Source organism: Oncorhynchus tshawytscha, linkage group LG01 (genome assembly GCF_018296145.1).
Source record: "Oncorhynchus tshawytscha isolate Ot180627B linkage group LG01, Otsh_v2.0, whole genome shotgun sequence".
Lineage (NCBI taxonomy): Eukaryota > Metazoa > Chordata > Actinopteri > Salmoniformes > Salmonidae > Oncorhynchus > Oncorhynchus tshawytscha.
In genome coordinates, this window is record NC_056429.1 from 48,863,385 (window position 1) to 48,875,832 (window position 12,448).

The following is a 12,448-nucleotide window of genomic DNA, read 5'->3' on the forward strand; positions in this document are numbered from 1 at the left end:
ATGAACAGCCTGATCAACTCTATGTGAAGGAGATGTATTACGATGCATTAGGCAAATGCTGGTCACACCAGATACTGACTGGTATAAGATATCTGTGACCGACAGATGCATATCTGTATTCCCAGTCATGTGAAATCCATAGATTAGGGCCTCATTTCTTTATTTGACAGATTTTATTTTATGAACTGTAACTCAGTAAAATCTTTGAAACTGTTGCATCATGTTTATATTGTTGTTCAGTGTAGAACTAACGCGTTACAGTTTAGCAATTGCACCGGTGGGCCCCAGTGGCAATAAATTAATAAAACCGACAGCTTACCTTGACTTGGACGAGTTGCACTGCCTTAGCCAGCTAGCTAACATAAATAGCATTCTTGTCCTTTTGAGTCAGGTTGTTAAGTCGACTAAATTAGCTGCATTTCTCTCTAAGGTAAACTAAAAGGGAGGAAAAATACAAAACATTATCGATCTCTCTGTCTCTGAAGCTTCTTCATTTTTTAAGAAATTGAAATGTCCAAAACTGTTCAACTATTCTTTATCTCTCTTTGAGTCAACTACTCACCATAATTTAGGCACTGCAGTGTTAGATAGCTGTAGCTCATGCTTTCCAGTACAAGATTCATTCTCCTAATCCTTTGATTGGTTGGACAACATGGAGGATGTTCTCTGGAAGTTGTCAAAGTAATTGTGTAATCTATGGAAGGGAGTGAGAACCATGAGCCTTCTAGGTTTTGTATTGAAATCAATGTACCCAGAGGACATAAAATAGCTATCCTCCGGCTACACCACGGTGCTACCCTAGAGGGTGCTGTTGAGGCTACTGTAGACATTTATTGCAAAACAGTGTGTTTTAATAACTTATTTGGTGATGTGAATATATTTAGTATAATTTTATCTAAAAAAAAAGTATACCATTTTTAATGTTTCAATATTTTTATTTTTCAGAAATTCACCGAGTTGGATGGTCCTCCCTTTCCTCCTGAGGAGCCTCCACTGATGTGTGTGTTTGTTTGCAGGAGGCAGTGGAAAGAAGGATCGTTCAGGTCTGAGCGAGTCTTTCCTGTTGATGGCTAACTCTCAGAGAGACATGGAGGAGTGGGTCAGAGCCATACAAAGAGCCATATGGGCCCCGCTAGGAGGAGGTAACACTTACACACACACACAGACATACACACACTCTCTCATACACACAGACACACACAGTAGCAAGAAAAGTATATAAACCCTTTGGAATTACCTGGATTTCTGCATAAATAAGTCATCAAATTTTATCTGATTTTCATCTAAGTCACAACAAAATACAAACATAGTGTGCTTAAACTAATAACACACACATTGTTGTATTTTCGTGACTATATTGAATATATCATTTAAACATTCACATTGTATATTGGAAAAAGTATGTGAACCCTTAGGCTAATAACTTCTCCAAAAGTTCATTGGAGTCAGGAGTCAGCTAATCTGGAGTCCAATCAATGAGACAAAATTGGAGATGTTGGTTAGAGCTGCCTTGCCCTATAAAAAACACTCACAAAATCTGAGTTTGCTATTCACAAGAAGCGTTTCCTGATGTTAACCATGCCTCGAACAAAAGAGATCTCAGAATACCTCAAAGTATGAATTGTTGATTTACATAAAGCTGGAAAGAGTCTCACACACACACGTAAGCCAGTTTAGTGTGTGCTTGTGTGTGTGTGCTTGTGTGTGTGAGTGCCTGCGTTTGTGTGTGTGCTTGGCATCTGGGTGCCATTGCGCTAGGTATCTTCGGGCAGCATCTGGAAGAGACAATGCAGTGTGAGAGTGGGTGTGGCAGCAAGACTGTGGTGCCTCTGCTGGTGCACCAGTGTGTGTGTTTTATACACCAGCACGGCCTTACAGAGGAGGGGCTGTTTAGAATGCCTGGACAGACCAATCATGTACAAGAGCTGCAGGATGCCTTCGACTGTGGGGAGAAACCACTGTTTGACAGGTAGGAGAAGTACTTTACTTTCAAATAACAGGTAACACAACATTATGTAACACCACACACAACACGGACAGGTAGATGGGCTCAGTTTTAATGATGTTTAACAGATTATCTACAGATACAGAATATTTAAACATTATCATGTAAAGAGGAAAACACAATGTATGACCGTGAACTGTACTGACCTCTCACCCTGACCTGTCCTGATTTGAAAGTAACACTGATGTCCACACGGTGGCATCCCTGCTGAAGCTTTACCTCAGAGAGCTGCCGGAGCCTGTGGTGCCTTTCAACAAATACACAGAGTTCCTCTCCACCGCTCAGCTACTGACCAAGGACAAGGAGGAGGTGTGTGTGTGTGTGTGAGTGATACGCGCGCCACAAGGAGTAATGCTCTCATTCAAACCCTAATGAATAATGATACCGGCATTTGTCCTTTTGAAGGGGATCTTTGAGCTGGGAAGGCAGGTGAGGACTCTTCCTCAGGTCAACTTCAACCTCCTGAAATACATCTGCAGGTAAACAGATTATAATTATGTCATCTATGAGAACTGAGTATTGAAGAGTCTCTCCTACAGTATCTCTCTCTAGTCTCCATCTCTGTAAATATTATTAATACATAATGACATAATCTCTATAGATACTGATGTTAATACATGTCTGGCTTCCATCTCTATGATTACTATCAATACATCTTCAATGACATCATCATTCTAGATATACATCTTTAATGACATCACCTAATACTATAAATAGGTGTTTAATGACATCAGAAGGCAGCTGAGGCAGCAGAACAAGGCAGATCACACAGATGGTGCAAACAGCATGACTCACTGTCAATTCTCATACTAAATCTGTGCGTGCGAACCTGTGTGGGTGTGTATTTGCACTATAGATTCCTAGATGAGGTCCAGTCTCACTCCAGTCAGAACAAGATGAGTGTTCAGAACCTGGCCACTGTGTTCGGACCCAACATCCTCCGACCCAAGATGGAGGATGCACAAACCATGATGGAGGGTAGATACCAATGCATTTTCCACTCGAATGACACACATGCTATTTTAATTTTAGATTTTTTTGATTTCACCTTTATTTAACCAGGTAGGCTAGTTGAGAAAAAGTTCTCATTTACAACTGCGACCCGGCCAAGATAAAGCAAAGCAGTTCTACACATACAACAACACAAAGTTACACATGGAATAAACAAACATACAGTCAATAATACAGTAGGAAAAAAAATCTACATACATTGTGTGTAAATGAGGTAAGATAAGGGAGGCAATAAATAGGCCATGGTGGTGAAGTAATTATAATATAGCAATTAAACACTGGAAAAGTAGATGTGCAGAAGATGATTGTGCAAGTAGAGATACTGGGGTGCAAAGGATAAATGTTTTTAAAAAAATACAGTATGGGGATGAGGTAGTTGGATGGGCTATTTACAGATGGGCTATATACAGGTGCAGTGATCTGTGACCTGCTCTGACAGCTGGTGCTTAAAGCTAGTGAGGGAGATATGTGTCTCCAGCTTCAATGATTTTTGCAGTTCGTTCCAGTCATTGGCAGCAGAGAACTGGAAGGAAAGGCGGCCAAAGGAGAAATTGGCTTTGGGGTTGACCAGTGAGATATACCTGCTGGAGCGTGTGCAACGGGTGGGTGCTGCTATGGTGACCAGTAAGATAAGGCGGGGCTTTACCTAGCAAAGACTTGTTGATGACCTGGAGCCAGTGGTTTTGGCGACGAGTATGAAGCGAGTGCCCGCCAACGAGAGCATACAGGTCGCAGTGGTGGGTAGTATATGGAGCTTTGGTGACAAAACGGTTGGCACTGTGATAGACTTGTTTGTTGAGTAGAGTGTTGGAGGCTATTTTGTAAATGACATCGCCAAAGTCGAGGATCGGTAGGATGGTCAGTTTTACGAGGATATGTTGGCAGCATGAGTGAAGGATGCTTTGTTGCGAAATAGGAAGCCAATTCTAGATTTAATTTTGGATTGGAGATGTTTAATGTGAGTCTGGAAGGAGAGTTTACAGTATAGCCAGAAGTATACAGAATGATGTCCTCTGCGTAGAGGTGGATCAGAGAATCACCAGCAGCAAGAGGGACATCATTGATGTATACAGAGATAGGAGTCTGCCCGAGAATTGACCCCTGTGGCACCCCCATAGAGACTGCCAGAGGTCCAGACAACAGGCCCTCCAATTTGACAGCCTGAACTCTATCAGAGAAGTAGTTTGTGAACCAGGCAAGGCAATCATTTGAGAAACCAAGGCTATTGAGTCTGCCGATAAGAATGTGTTGAGTCGAAAGCCTTGACCAGGACGATGAATACGGCTGCACACTATTGTCTCTTATTGATGGTGGTTATGATATTGTTTAACACCTTGATCATGGCTGAGGTGCACCCATGACCTGCTTTAAAACCAGATTGCATAGCGGAGAAGGTACGGTGGGATTCGAAATGGTCGGTAATCTGTTTGTTAACTTGGCTTTCGAAGAGCTTAGAAAGGCAGGGTAGGATAGATGTAGCTCTGTAGCAGTTTGTGTCTACAGTGTCTCCCCCTTTAAAGAGGGGGATGACCGTGGCTGCTTTCCAATCTTTGGAAATCTCAGACATACGAAAGGAGGTTGAACAGGCTAGTAATAGGGGTAACAGCAGATCATTTTAGAAAGAGAGGGTCCAGATTGTCTAGCCCGGCTGATTTGTAGGGGTCCAGATTTTGCAGCCCTTTCAGAACATCAGCTATCTGGATTTGGGTGAAGGAGAAATGGGGGAGGCTTGGGCAAGTTGCTGTGGGAAGTGCAGGGCTGTTGACCGGGGTAGGGGTAGCCAGGTGGAAAGCATGGCCAGCCGTAGAAAAATACTTATTGAAATTCTCAATTATAGTGGATTTATTGGTGGTGACAGTGTTTCCTAGCCTCAGTGCAGTGGGCAGCTGGGATGAGGTGCTCTTATTCTCCATGGATTTACAGTGTCCCAGAACCTTTTTGAGTTTGTGCTGCAGGATGCAAATTTCAGAGGCAGGCAATGAGGCAGTGATCACAGAGATCTTGTTTGGTTAGGATGATTTCTATGAGGGTGCCCGTGTTTACAGCTTTGGGGTTGTACCTGGTAGGTTCATTGATAATTTATGTGAGATTGAGGGCATCAAGCTTAGATTGTAGGATGGCCGGGGTGCATGTCCCAGTTTAGGTCACCTAGCAGCACGAGCTAGATGGGTGGCAAAGATAGATGATTCACATATGGTGTCCAGAGCACAGCTGGGGGCAGAGGGTGGTCTATAGCAAGCAGCAACGGTGAGAGACTTGTTTCTGGAAAGGTGGATTTTTAAAAGTATAAGCTCGAATTGTTTGGGTACAGACCTGGATAGTAAGACAGAATTCTGGAGGCTTTATCTGCAGTAAATTGCAACACCGCCCCCTTTGGCAGTTCTATCTTGTCGGAAAATGTTATAGTTAGGGATGGGAATGTCAGGGTTTTTGGTGGTCTTTCTAAGCCATGATTCAGACATGGCTAGGACATCCGGGTTGGCAGAGTGTGCTAAAGCAGTGAATAAAACAAACTTAGGGAGGAAGCTTCTAATGTTAACATGCATGAAACCAATGCTTTTATGGTTACAGAGGTCAACAAATGAGAGCACCTGGGGAATAGGAGGGGAGCTAGGCACTGCAGGGTCTGGATTAACCTCTACATCACCAGAAGAACAGAGTAGGATAAGGGTACGGCTAAAGGCTATAAGAACTGGTCATCTAGTATGTCCAGAACAGAGAGTAAAATGAGCAGGTTTCTGGGCGCGATAGAATAGATTCAAGGCATAATGTACAGACAAAGGTATGGTAGGATGTGGATACAGTGGAGGTAAACCTAGGCATTGCGTGATGATGAGAGAGATATTGTCTCTAGAATGTGTGGGAGGTGGAACTAAAGGGTTGGATAAGGTATATTGAGCAGGGATAGAGGCTCTACAGTGAAATAAGACAATAATCCCTAACCAGAGCAAACTAACCATAACATTTCATGTGGGGATTTGTAAAATGATAAAAGGAAGCCAAATTTAAGTTCTATCTTTTCTTTTACAATGTCAATGAAAAGGAGGAATTGTTTAACCAGAGTTTAAAGCCAGTATATGTCATTTATTTCTCAGCTAATCGGCAACCCTGTCATTTTTTTTTGTTGAAAATGTGAAGCATTGGGCTGGAGAAAGCATTTTCAGAGTCTGGAAAAACGCTATGTATAAATCCTATCAATAACGATTTTCTTTTTTCTACCCTGCAGGCAGTTCCCAGGTGCAGCACCTGATGACCATACTGATCAGTGAACATTCTCGTCTGTACCAGGGAGAGGCAGAGACTCCCAGGGAGGACCAATTTGCCCCTGCTCCAACTCCCTATCCCCAGGCCCCCCCAATTCACCAATGCATGGTGGCGTGGCTCTCACAGCAGAGCCCCACCAACCCCACCCAGCCCTATCCCTCCCTGGGACAGACCCCTAACACCCCAAGTCAGGAACCACTTCAACCCATCCCAACCTCCAGTGGCTCCTCTCTCAAAACTGACCACCCTGGATCAACCACCCAGGGAAGAAAAGAGGGGTATTCTGAGGGAAAGAGTGACGGAAGAACAGAAGGAAAGATGGAGAGAAAGAGTGAAGGAAAGAATGAAAGAACGCTCTCGGGTGGTAGTGGTGCAGCGCTCGGTCCCAGTAAACAGCCCAAAAGCCTGTCTTCATGGAGGTCCTCCTTGAAGGGCAGGTCGGGGTCAATAGGGGTGAGGGGGAAGATAGGAGGGTCAGCGGTTGACATGTCGACTGTCACCGGGGGCAACTGGTGGATGAACGGCTTGTCACCCTTCCACAGTCACCGACGGACCGCTTTGACCGGCAAACGACTCAAAGAGTCCTCGCTTTCCCTGACAGAGACACACAAAGACTCTCTGCCAGACTCCTATACTGGGTCCTCTTTGTCGATAAAATACTCTTCACACTCCCAAAGAAGCTTGCTAAAAGACTCATCTCCTTTACATATAGACTCTTCCAGTTCTAGTATAGACTCCTCCTTTCCCAATATAAAGACCTCCATCTCTGTCAAAAACTCCTCCCATTCCAACAGGCTCTCGACCTATGACAACGTTACCATCAATTCCTGCAGTCTGAGCTTGCCCGGTGGAAGCCCCTCCCCCTGGACCTCCTATGAGATCTCATTGGCTGAATCTACAGAAACTGATCGCACCACACTGAACTCTGTGGCGGGGTCCTCGGGGTCCTCGGTGCCAGGGTCCAGTAGCTCTGCTCTGGAGCTGTGTGTGAGCAGCGCTGGCTGCAGCAAGGGTGACCCTGGAGATGACATCACAGGTCTGAGGTCAGAGGTCAATGAGGGTCTGTTTAGCCTTGTGACAGATCTGAAGGAGGAGCTGAGGCGACAGAGGTTCAGCTATGAGACACAAATACGCAAGTAAAAACTACCTTCTTGTTGTAATGGTACAGTATGTTGTGTTATGTGTGCACATAATATAATAAATGTCATTTAGCAGACACTTTTATCCAAAGCGACTTAGTCATGCATGCAAACATTTTACATTTAGGTGGTCCCATGAATCAAACCCACAAACCCACTAGCGATGCTCTACCAACTGAACTACAGAGGACTTATGTGTGTGTGTACACATCCATGTGTGTCTGCTGTACTCTAACCCTCTCTCTGCTCTCTTTCTTCCCAGATTGGAGGAGTCATATTCAGGTCTTCGTCTCCAGGCTGGTCGTTTAGAAGAGGATCTTAACCAGGAGAAGAAGAGGTTCCGCATGCTGGAGATCCGACTGGGGAACTCTAAACGCGCAAGGCAGGATGCAGAGACTTGGAATGTTCTTCTGCAGAAAGAGAAAAAGTTCTGGGAGACCTGACCACTGGCACACAAACCAGCTAGACCTGAGCTGACAGTGTCAGCCCATTGAGCTAAAGCCTAGGCATTCACTATGGGAGCTAACACAGGTCAAGTTCAATTCTGCTACAATCAGAAAAAATGTCAGAAAAATAATGAAAGTCTTGAATTAAACAGGAAAGTACTATCTGAGCTTGTTCAACAAGAAATGCTATATTTTGTGTTCATTGCTAAATGTTTTGCTACTGTGTGCTCTAATGAACACAACCTAAGTGTCTCTCCGCCTGTGTATTTAGGACTAGGCTTAATTATGTGTCCATGAAAACGGACCATAGAGTATTCATTCAGAGGTTGCTCAAGACTGTTGTGATACAGAAGGGGTTTTATGTTTTTCTTATCTGAAGTCTACTGCTGTCTATTACTCTGTATGCATCGTCATTCTTGGTAACTGTGGGCCAGTTTCACAGAAACAGATTTAGCCTAGTCCTGGACTATGAAGCACTTTCAATGGAGATGGCCCATTGAGTTTATTTCAGGATTAGGTTTACGCCAGGATTCAGTCCGATTGCGCTTTGTTGGCTATGCACCTCTTAAAGGTCATTTTCCTGCATTTGTGGAGACAGCATTCATGGTAAATCCTACATTATTTGGCTAAATTGAAAATTACCTTTAAATGTCAAGCGCATTATAACACGGATCGCCTGCTGATAGGTTTGAATCCCTGCCTTAATCTTTGTCTGAGAAACCACCTTTGTGTGTACTAGACTGTTATTGATCTCTTTAAAGATGAACCTCTAAATGGTTAAATGTGATACTTACTGAGCTAACACTGTACTGTTAAAAAAACAACCTCTCAGGTGTTCTAAATATTCTGGTCTGAGAGATGATGTACTGTATCTCTATTCCCGTACTTGAATACTCTTCTGAAATAGACGACTTTTACCACGCCACGGTTTCACCACACTACAGAACATTTTGCTGACTTGTTTCTGATTTAAGAAACAGGCCTTGTTTATCATAGCGATATCAGGTACAGACTTTTGTACAGGCTCAAACTGACTAGACTAATGAAAGCCTCTGAGCATTTGTCATTATAAACTAATGTCCTTACAAGAAGTATGCGTTGAGAATAAAAACAATTCAAACAGAATCAAATTCAACCCTTTATTTGCAGAAGTTGAAGGTTGACATTGACCGACCATTTCCAGTGTGTACATTACTGTAGGTCTGTAGTAAGACCTTGTCCAGATCAAAAGGCTAACATTTACATAACCGGCCTTTGTGGAAAACACCACGAAACCTGAGTTGCGTTCAAGAGTGTGAAACGTACTATATTGATTCCATGAATAAGAACTGAGATGCTCCCATATCTATTTGCACGTTCCACAATGTTGTACCCTCCTGAATGCAGCCTTGTTTCTGGTGTGCGATAGGCCTGACCACAGCCAGGGAATGGGTCCAGTTCCAAACATAAACAGGGCCTATAGGGATTGAACGGCGAGGAGCCATCAAATACATTTTAATCCAAAAAAAGAAAAAATGTCGAGTAGCAAACCTTTTCAACCCCCTGGAGAACATCCATCTAACATACAAATCAACCACTCATTACCTACTCTATAGTCTACAAATCATATTACAAAAAATAGAGAAATGAAAAGACATAGTACTTTTGAATTAAATATACATTACATACAACTCTAGCAGTCTTCTAACATCGACAATGGTACATTTTCCAAAAAAAAAAAAAAAAAATGCACATTTTTTTTAGACCATATGCTATGGACTGTTACGTCATTCAGAAACTCATATCGGTGAGTTAGTTAATAAAAACCAAGTCCTCTAACAGAGACATCACAGTAGAGAGGAGTTGACGCTAACTAAGCTAACTAAACACTGAGTGCCTCTACTCTAGAGAGAAATATAAAGGGGTTAAAAACAGAACTCAGGGATTGTTAAGAGATGGGACAATCTCAAATTTCTTTTCACAAATATTTTTCTTAATATTAACAACATTTGAAATATATATTTTCAAATACCGTCCTGACTGGTTGCATCAAGGCCTCGTATGGGAATTGCGCCGTCCACGACTGCAAGGCTTTCCAGCGAGTGGTGAGGACGGCCCAGTACATTACTGGGACCGTGCTGCCACCCATCCAGGACATTTACTCAAAACGGTGCCTGAGGAAGGCCTGCAGCATCATCCTCAAGGACCCCACACACCCCAGCCACGAGCTGTTCACTCCCTTACCGTCGGGCAGATGGTATCAGAGCATGATGTCTAATACCAAAAGGCTCAGAGACAGTTTCTATCTACAAGCCATCTGCTGACTGCTGAACACTTGAACTGGACTGACCACCTTCACTGACTCTCCGCACTTCAGCACACACCCACACAGATATACACACACACACACACACACACACACACTTCACAACTGCTACCAGACTTAATATGATTGCTAAATACTTCACAATTGAAACACTTGATCCCCCCCCATAACACATGTAAATATTGGAATATAAATTGTGCCATCCTGTTTTATACTTATGCTCAAATGTGTATTGTATTCTACTGAGCCATTTACTTTATGTTCGTATTCTAATCTTTTATTATTTCTATTTGTTGTTTGCATTGTAAAGAAAAAACCTAAGTATTTCATTGGATGGTGTATACCATGTGTATCCTGTACATATGGCTAATAAAACTTTAAAGTATCAGCCACCATGTAAAGGAAAAACCTCATAATTCAACAAAAACAAAATCATAAAATGCAACTAACTGGATTGTCAACCCCGTCATACAGCATAAAAACCATTTCATTTTTACATGTATTGTCCAACAAGTGTTTAAAAGTATTGATTGTTTAATTCTAACAATAGATTATAGAAATATGTAATTTAAACTTACTTTTAACTTATTTTATAGCACCATACTGTATAATGCTCCAGGGAAAATTTTGTTCGCATGTTTTTCTAGATTCAGAATATAAAACAACATTTAAAAAGTAAACATTATCTCTTAGATCTAGCACAACAAATATCTCAATAGTTTAACCATATGTTGCAGAACAGTGATATATACAGTTGAAGTCGGACGTTTACATACACTTAGGTTGGAGTGGAGTTTTTCAACCACTCCACAAATTTCTTGTTAACAAACTATAGTTTTGGCAAGTCGGTTAGGACATCTACTTTGTGCATGACACAAGTTATTTTCCAACAATTGTTTACAGACAGATTATTTTAATTATAATTCCCTGTATCACAATCCCAGTGGGTCAGAAGTTTACATACACTAAGTTGACTGTGCCTTTAAACAGCTTGGAAAATTCCAGAAAATTATGTTATGGCTTTAGAAGCTTCTGATAGGCTAATTGACATCATTTGAGTCAATTGGAGATGTACTGTGATGTATTTCAAGGCCTACCTTCAAACTCAGTGCCTCTTTGCTTGACATCATGGGAAAATCAAAAGAAATCAGCCAAAACCTGGTCTGGTTCATCCTTGGGAGCAATTTCCAAATGCCTGAAGGTACCACGTTTATCTGTACAAACAATAGTACGCAAGTATAAACACCATGGGACCACGCATCCATCATACCGCTCAGGAAGGAGACGTGTTCTGTCTCCTAGAGATGAACGTACTTTGGTGCGAAAAGTGCAAATCAATCCCAGAGCAACAGCAAAAGACCCTGTGAAGATGCTGGAGGAAAAAATGCATCTCTATCCACATTTAAACGAGTCCTATAGCAACATAACCTGAAAGGCCGCACAGCAAAGAAGAAGTCACTGCTCCAAAACTGCCATGAAATGCCAGACTACGGTTTGGAACTGCACGGGGACAAAGATCATACTTTTTGGAGAAATGTCCTCTGGTCTGATGAAACAAAAATAGTACTGTTTGGCCATAATGACCATCGTTATGTTTGGAGGAAAAAGTGGGAGGCTTGTAAGTCGAAGAACACCATCCCAACCATGAAGCATGGGGGGTGGCAGCATCCTGTTGTGGGGGTGCTTTGCTCCAGGAGGGACTGGTGCACTTCACAAAACATCATGAGGTAGGAAAATTATATATTAAAGCAACATCTCAAAGCATCAGTCAGGAGGTTAAAGCTTGGGCTTCCAAATTGACAATGACCCCAAGCATACTTCCAAAGTTGTGGCAAAATGGCTAAAGGACAACAAAGTCAAGGTATAAGCCCTGACCTCAATCCTATAGTAAATTTGTGGCAGAACTGAAAAAGTGTGCGTGAGCAAGGAGGCCTACAAACCTGACTCAGTTACACCAGCTTTGTCATGAGGAATGGGCCAAAATGCACCCAACTTATTATGGGAAGCTTGTGGAAGGCTACCGAAACGTTTGATCATGCTAAACAATTTAAAAGCAATGCTATCAAATGCTAATTGAGTGTATGTAAAACTTCTGACCCACTGGGAATGCGATCAAAGAAATAAAAGCTGAAATAAATAATTCTCTATACTATTATTATTCTGACATTCTTAAAATAAAGTGGTGATCCTAACTGACCTAAAACAGGGTATTTTTTACTAGGATTACATTTCAGGAATTGTGAAAAACTGAGTTTAAATGTATTTGGCCAAGGTGTAT

General features: G+C 42.2%; 1 protein-coding gene across 1 annotated transcript; it reads left to right on the plus strand.

Annotated features, from left to right (window-relative positions):
- The first annotated feature begins 871 nt into the window (after positions 1 to 871).
- On the plus strand, positions 872 to 9,426 carry LOC112252344 (rho GTPase-activating protein 22). Its single transcript, XM_024423481.2, has 7 exons — positions 872 to 1,142; positions 1,759 to 1,969; positions 2,182 to 2,314; positions 2,411 to 2,484; positions 2,862 to 2,983; positions 6,243 to 7,416; positions 7,682 to 9,426. The coding sequence occupies exons 1-7, from the start codon at positions 1,067 to 1,069 to the stop codon at positions 7,860 to 7,862; spliced, it is 1,971 nt and encodes a 656-aa protein (XP_024279249.1). The 5' UTR covers positions 872 to 1,066; the 3' UTR covers positions 7,863 to 9,426.
- The last annotated feature ends 3,022 nt before the right edge of the window (positions 9,427 to 12,448 follow it).

Bases quoted from the DNA above. Each gene is read 5' to 3' on its own strand.
- LOC112252344 (XM_024423481.2), top strand. From the start codon at position 1,067: ATGGCTAACTCTCAGAGAGACATGGAGGAGTGGGTCAGAGCCATACAA. The intron at 1,143-1,758 runs GTAACACTTACA...CCATTGCGCTAG, and splicing joins ATGGGCCCCGCTAGGAGGAG to GTATCTTCGGGCAGCATCTG. The intron at 2,485-2,861 runs GTAAACAGATTA...TTTGCACTATAG, and splicing joins CTCCTGAAATACATCTGCAG to ATTCCTAGATGAGGTCCAGT.